The 7,413-nt window shown below is 26.3% G+C and overlaps 2 protein-coding genes across 2 annotated transcripts; both read left to right on the top strand.

Annotated features, from left to right (window-relative positions):
* The first annotated feature begins 1,333 nt into the window (after nt 1–1,333).
* Nucleotides 1,334–2,333, top strand: LOC111277872 (protein LEAD-SENSITIVE 1-like). Its single transcript, XM_022864301.2, has 2 exons — nt 1,334–1,535; nt 1,643–2,333. The coding sequence occupies exons 1-2, from the start codon at nt 1,373–1,375 to the stop codon at nt 2,128–2,130; spliced, it is 651 nt and encodes a 216-aa protein (XP_022720036.1). The 5' UTR covers nt 1,334–1,372; the 3' UTR covers nt 2,131–2,333.
* A 2,958-nt stretch (nt 2,334–5,291) lies between these two features.
* On the top strand, nt 5,292–6,162 carry LOC111277977 (protein LEAD-SENSITIVE 1-like). Its single transcript, XM_022864423.2, has 2 exons — nt 5,292–5,449; nt 5,573–6,162. Exons 1-2 carry the CDS (start codon nt 5,308–5,310, stop codon nt 5,923–5,925), a joined length of 495 nt encoding a protein of 164 aa, XP_022720158.1. The 5' UTR covers nt 5,292–5,307; the 3' UTR covers nt 5,926–6,162.
* The last annotated feature ends 1,251 nt before the right edge of the window (nt 6,163–7,413 follow it).

The following is a 7,413-nucleotide window of genomic DNA, read 5'->3' as shown; positions in this document are numbered from 1 at the left end:
TAAATATTATTGTCTTTCTAAAGCTAAGAACCTTTTTCTTTAATAACAGTGTACTATGTTTTTGCTTTATGATTTTCAATCATAGTTTAATCAATATAACTTTTTAGTGTTCACATTAATTTTCACAAAACGTGAAAAGAAATATATTCCTTTTCTTTTTTGAAAGATGGGTTGGAATTTTAAACAGATTTTGGAGTCATACATTAATGTTAGAAGTAGCATACGCAAATATTTACAAGTCAATTGATAATAGACTAGCTGTTGGTTCTTCAAAGTTTTTTTTTTATTATTTGAAAGTTATTACAAAGATGTGTTTTGAATTCCAAATTTAAAATATTAAGTTTGAGGACATAACAACAATTTGTCTTTACCCAATATAATTATAAATTTATTCTTTGTACATACGTATTATTAATTTTTAGAAACATTTCAGACAAGCCCAAAAATTAAAAAAAAAAAAAACCCCTCTAGTTTAAATGTTTCCTTTTTGTTTTCAATTTTTTTTTATTCTTTCAAAATTTCTCATTCTAGCCAAATGCCTATTGTAACCCCTAACTTGTAACTTGAATATAGATTGCTCCACCAATCGGATTTTGGATATGAATTTTGAAATTCGAGCTTAATCTAAACTATTATTTAATTAATAAAAAAATCATTTGATTTAAAATTAATTGTAAAAATATATGAAATATTAATATAAAAATAAATTTTAAAATAATTTAATATTTTATTAATAATAACATGAGCATATTCGAACCCAATGCATCAAACCATTAGACAAGGAGTCAAGTTTGGTTTGGTTTGGTTTGATCCAATCCATGAATACTTTTACATAGAACCTTTTGGACTATGCTGCCATCAAATTATATACGAGAAATATACTAATTAACATCAAACTAGTATATATAAAACCAAGTTTATATGTTTTTTTTAGGATATTGACTTTAAATTTAGAGCTATTCATGAGCAAAGTGATCTGCTCTTCCTCGTTAAAAGCTAAGGCATGCACAACGTAATTATTTTGTAGTTAAAAGCTAAAAATCTTAAAGAAGATATTGCTATTTAATAAGAGACTCGTAAATATAAATTTAATACATTTTCATTTGATTTAAAAGTTATGCCAAAGCAACTAAACATTGCAAGTATTCACACTACGTTTGTAAAATTCCACACCATTGATGGACAATAATTATGTGCATTGTCTCGCATAAGAACCTACTTTTTAAAGTTTTAGAGCATAGGTATTTTTGTGTATTAATTTGATTCTCGATTTTACGTTGCATGGATTCTCCTGGGCAAATCTACTATAAATTCATCGAGTTTTTCCTAAAGAAGACAACTTAAATTAAAGGATTTGAAATAGAAAAAGAAAATGGGACCGCAACAAAGCATGCTGTTTCCACCTCCACCAATTATTAATCCGTTACCTTTTCCGGGGCTTATACCGGATTATCCAAACCCTAACCCTAATCGGAAGCCCGAACCAGGAGATCACATCTACAGCGAAAGGAGCGGAGGTCTCTACGATCATCATGGTTTGCTTCTTTTTTCTTTTCATGATTTATGATTAAAGGATTTTGTTCATGGAGAAGATGGATCATAATAACTTAGTATGTCATAATTTGGCTATTTTTGACACCAGGAATTTATGTGGGCGATGACATGGTCATTCACCTCCAGGGACCTGCCAAACAAAAACATATTGGGTCTTCAGCTCCATGTCAAAAATGTGGATACAAGCGAGACTTCATTGGTGGAGTCATCAAAACCTGCCTCGATTGTTTCCTTGATGGTCACTCACTTCACTTTTATGAATATGGAGTCCCCTTTGTTGTTTTCAATAGGAGACGACGTGGTACTTGCCACGTAGGCCATTCCAAGCCAGCCTATGAAGTTATTAAGACAGCCACAGATTTCCTGGAAGGGAACGGCTTCGGCTGCTATGACATGTTTGCAAACAATTGCGAGGACTTTGCTGTGTACTGCAAAACAGGCACGGCAATAAGTCATCAGGTCATGGGCCATATTGGAAATCCTCTTGTAACAATTGGTCTGGGACCTCTGGGTGTAGGCCTCACGGGAGCTTATGGTCTTGCAAAAGTGATTACCGAGGCCCAAAGACGCCGATAAGAACAGATCAAGATCGTGGTCACTTCCAGAAATTTACGAGGCAAAATGTTATAAATAAGAATAAGGAATGATACGCTGAGGCCCAATAACTAATGTAGGAAATTAAGGGCAGGGCTATAGTGTTGAGAATCACGTGTGCATGTGCGGGTTTGAATATGATATATATAATATATAAATTGAGAATCCAAAAATTTATTAACTTAGATTGTTGGATACAAGTGATGTCTATTGTCAAAATAATTTTGGAATCTTTAAATGAAATTTTAAAATTAAAATCAAAATAGTGAATTATTATTAATTTTTTAGTAGATATGATTGGTTGTCTAAAAAATTATTATTTTATTAAAATTTTAAAATTAATTAACTTATTAAAAAAATTTTTAGGTCTGCAAATAATAAAGCAGAGTTTGGAAGTATGATTATATATGAAAAAAAATTAGTACCTCACATCACTCATTTTAAAAATAATATTAATTGATCATGTATTATCATTTTGCTTTTATAAATATAATCTTAATTTTAATATTTAAAATAATTCTCTTGATTTTTTTATTTTTGTAAAAATCATTTTAAAACATATTATTTAAGAATAAAATGAAAATTTTTAATTGTAAAATATTTCTTGAATTTCTCAATATCTAGATGAAATTTAAAAATATATTTTTTTCTCTTGAAATTTGCATAATAACTTTTAAAATTTGACATAATATTCTTTTATAAAGAATAATTATTTAAAACTCTATTTGAGTAAGGTCTTAAAAATTATTTTTACTTAAAAATATTAAGTTGTTTATTTATAATAAAAATTATTCTCCAAAATCACCATTTATTGCTTTACATTTCTTTAACAATAATAAAATGCTTGTGATGCACATGAAGCCAATAAATAATGCAAATACAAATTAAAAGATTAAAATGACCAATTTAATTCAACTTATAAACCTTTAATTTTATCTCTTTTTTATTTTTTTCATCATTGTACCTTATTTTTTGAAAACTTTTAGTGATAAAATGAAATATTTTGATATCAAACAGCTTTCTCTAATTCTCCAATATTTAAGTAGAATTTAAGAAAATTAATCCTTTAAAAAATTTTCATGATTCATTTGTCGTAAAGATGAAAGTGATATCCCTTAGTACAAGTGTGATTTGGATTCTCTCTAATATCTAGGTAAGATCTTCAAAATTATTTTCATTTTCTAAAAGAAAAATTTTTTGAAATGGTTATGATGCTATTTCATATCTATTATTAATGCACAAAATGCTTGATGATAACATAGATTAAATGACAAAAGTAATTATGTTTCTTTTCTAAATAGATAGTATTTATGATGAACATGGCATTTTTTGTATTAGAAATATTTTTTTTTCACTTTCCAATATTTAAGTGAAGTTAAAACTTGAGAATTTCACATAATAAATTTTTAAAAAACAAATATAATACTCCTTTGTAAAAAAAAAAAATTTATTTGAATTCCTTCCAATATTTAAATAGGATTTCTAACATTTTTCGATTCAATTTATCATATATTATCTATTTTCATTTGAAATTTTCATTTAAACAAAAATCAATTCATACGTATAAATTCAAATTTTTACTTATATATTATAATGAATGTATTTCAGTGTGAGATTAATTAGGTGTTATATTCAGTCTTAAGAACAAATTAAAGAGCTTATTGGATTACATTAACATAAATTTGCAGAAAATTTGGTTTGGAAATTATGGGTAAATTAGCAGATGTTGGCATTCACAAACTCCAATTCTAGATCATGATCATTACACCAATGATCAAAGATAAAAGGTACTGATTTCTTTCCATAATCTTATAAATATTATTGTCTTTCTAAAGATAAGAACTTTTTTCTTTAATATTAGTGTACTATGGTTTTGCTTTATGAGATTCATCTTCTTTGAATCAATGTAACTTTCTAGTGTTCACATTAATTTTCACAAAACGTGGAAAGAAATATATTCTTTTTCTCTTTTGAAAGATGGGTTGGAATTTTAAACAGATTTTTAGACTCGTATATTAATGGTAGAAGTAGCATGTGCAAATATTCACAAGTCAATTGATAATAGACCAGCTGTTGATTCTTCAAATTTTTTTTTTTTAATTTGAAAGTTATTACAAAGATGTGTTTTTAACTTCTCCAAATTTAAAATATTAAGTTTGAGGATATAAAAACAATTTGTCTTTACCCAATATAATTATAAATTTATTCTTTGTAAATACGTATTATAATTTTTTTTAGCAACATTTCATACAAAGTCCAAAAATTAGAAAAATACCCTCTAGTTTAAATGTTTCCTTTTTGTTTTCAATTTTTTTTATTTCTTGTTCTAGCAAAATGTTTACCGTAACCCGTAACTTGTAACTTGAAGAAAGATTTATCCACCAATTGAATTTTGAATATGAATTTTGAAATTTGAGCTCGACCTAAATTACTATTTAATTAATAAAAATATTTTTATTTAAAATTAATTCAAAAAAATATGAAATATTAATATACAAATTATTTTAAAATATTTTAATATTTTATTAATAATAAAATGAGTATATTCGAACCCAATGGATCAAACCATTTGACAAGAAATCAAGTTTGGCTTGATCCGATCCATTCCATGAATACTTTTACGTAGAACCTTTTGGACTATGTTGCCATCAAATTGTATATGAGAAATATACTAATTAACATCAAACTAGTATATATAAAACCAAGTTTATAAGTTTTTTTAGGATATTGAATTTAAATTTAGAGCTATTCCTGAGCAAAGTGATCAGCACTTCGTTATAAGTTAAGCAATACACAACGTAATTATTTTGTAGTTAAAAGCTATAAATCTTAAAGAAAATATTGCTAATTAATAAGAGACTCGTAAATATAAATTTAATACATTTTCATTTGAGTTAAAAGTTATGCCAAAGCAACTAAACATTTCAAGCATTCACATTACGTTTGTAAAATTCCGCACCATTGATGGACAATAATTATGTACATTTTCTCGTATAAGAACCTACTTTTTTAAGTTTTAGAGCATAGGTATTTTCTTTTTATTAATTGATTCTCGATTTTACGTTGCTTGGATTCTCTGGGCAATTCTACTATAAATTCATCGAGTTTTTCATAAAGAAGACAACTTAAATTAAAGGATTTTAAATAGAAATTAAAAAAATGGGACTTTCACTGTCATCTTCTTCTTCTTCTTCGACATTTTTTACGGAGCATGTACCGATTGATCCAAACCCTTATTGGGAGCCCGAACCAGGAGATCACATCTACAGCGAAAGGAGCGGAGGTCTCTACTATCATCATGGTTTGCTTCTTTTTTCTTTTTTTTTTTGTTTCTTTTCATGATGTATAATTAAAGGATTTTATTGATCGAGATGATCGATCATAATAACTTAGTAAGTCAAAATTTGGCTGTTTTTGACACCAGGAATATATGTGGGCGATGACATGGTCATTCACCTCATGGCACCTCCAATAATTTATAATCGATTTTCAGATCCATGTCAAAAATGTGGATACAAAAGAAACTTCAGTAGTGGAGTCATCAAAACCTGCCTCCGTTGTTTCCTTGACGGTCACTCACTTCACGTTTGTGAATATAGATTCTCCAAGCCAGCCCATGAAGTTATTACGATGGCCACTGATTGCTTGGAATGGAATTATCTCTTTGGCCCGTATAACTTGTTAACAAACAATTGCGAGCACTTTGCTGTGTTCTGCAAAACAGGCTCGAAAGAAAGTGATCAGGTCAAGACCATATTCAAAAAAGTACTCCTCTAGCAATTGGTGTGGGTGGAGGCCTCATCGCAGCTATTATTGCAAAAGCGATCACCCGCGACTAATGACGCCCATAAGAACAGATAAAGCTCGTGGACATTTCCAGAATTGATTCACGAGGCAAAATGTTAATTTATAAGTATAAGGAATGATATGTCGAGGCCCAATAACTAACGTAGGAAATCATCGACGGATCTTGATCTTTAATTTTAAAACAGCTAAAGTAATATTTTACAATAATTTTTTTCAAAATATATCAAATTATTATTAATAAAAAAGATGCAAATATATAATATAACAAACTTATAATTATAAGTATGTTAATATGTAAATATATATAAAACAAAATAAATATATTAAATAATTGATCTTACGATTTTAATTATAAATCATAAACAATATTCTTTATAAAAATAAAATCATTATTTTTTTTTTACAATATTAACATATTATTTTTATCATATTTAATATTTAAAGTATTAAAATGAAAAAATAAAAAAAAAATTAGGTAAATTTGAAAACAATCAAGTAAAGACTTTGATACATAAATTAAAACCTTTCAATTTTTTACATAGTATTTTTACATTCTAAAAATTGAAAATGTATTTAACGTAATCATATTAATTGTTTTGACATGTAACAATTTTCAAATAAAATGAGCATACATACTATAGTAAAAAAATTTAATGAAACAATGAATCACAATTAGATATTCATCAAATTGGTTTTAGTTATTCTATTACTTGCATGTATATTAAACTTAAATTTATATATTTATGAAAAAATAGTATTGACAAATTTATTACTCATTTTAAATTGGAAATTATTTATGATAAGTAAACAAAAGTTTTAAAAAAAATTTGAAATTAAAAATTGTAATATTTAGATACAAGTAATTTTTATAATTATATATTCACATAAATACATAAAATAAATAATAATATATATCAATACAATAAATTTAAGTTTGAGCGATCCAAACTAATTCTTTTATAAAAGAATTTAAATCTATTATGAAAATAACTTATGGTATTAAAAAAATTCAAAATTTTTGGGGGGCACAGGTTCTTTAAACCATCCGCAAATGTAGAAAATTAAGGGCAAAGCTAAAGTGTTGAGAATCACATATGTAAGTGCGTATTTGAATGTGATATATAATATATAAATCGAGAATTCAAAAATCTATTAACTTAGATTTTTGGATTCAAGTAGTATTTATTGTCATAATGATTTTGGGATCGTTAGATGAGATTATAAAATTAAAATAAAAATAGAGAGTTATCATCAATATTTTTTTATTAAGTATGATTAATCATTTACAATTTGTTATTTTAATAAAATTTTAAAATTAATTAACTTATTAAAAAAAATTTAGGTTTGCAAATAATAAAATAGAGTTTGGAAATATGATTATGCATGGGAAAGAATTTACACTCTACAACACTCGTTTTTAAAATGAAAACAATTGATCATGTGTTATCATTTTGCTTT

The sequence above is a fragment of the Durio zibethinus genome, chromosome 7 (genome assembly GCF_047325235.1).
Source record: "Durio zibethinus cultivar Kanyao isolate XHJ-2024 chromosome 7, ASM4732523v1, whole genome shotgun sequence".
Classification (NCBI taxonomy): Eukaryota; Viridiplantae; Streptophyta; class Magnoliopsida; order Malvales; family Malvaceae; genus Durio; species Durio zibethinus.
This window is presented reverse-complemented; position numbering and strand designations above follow the sequence as displayed.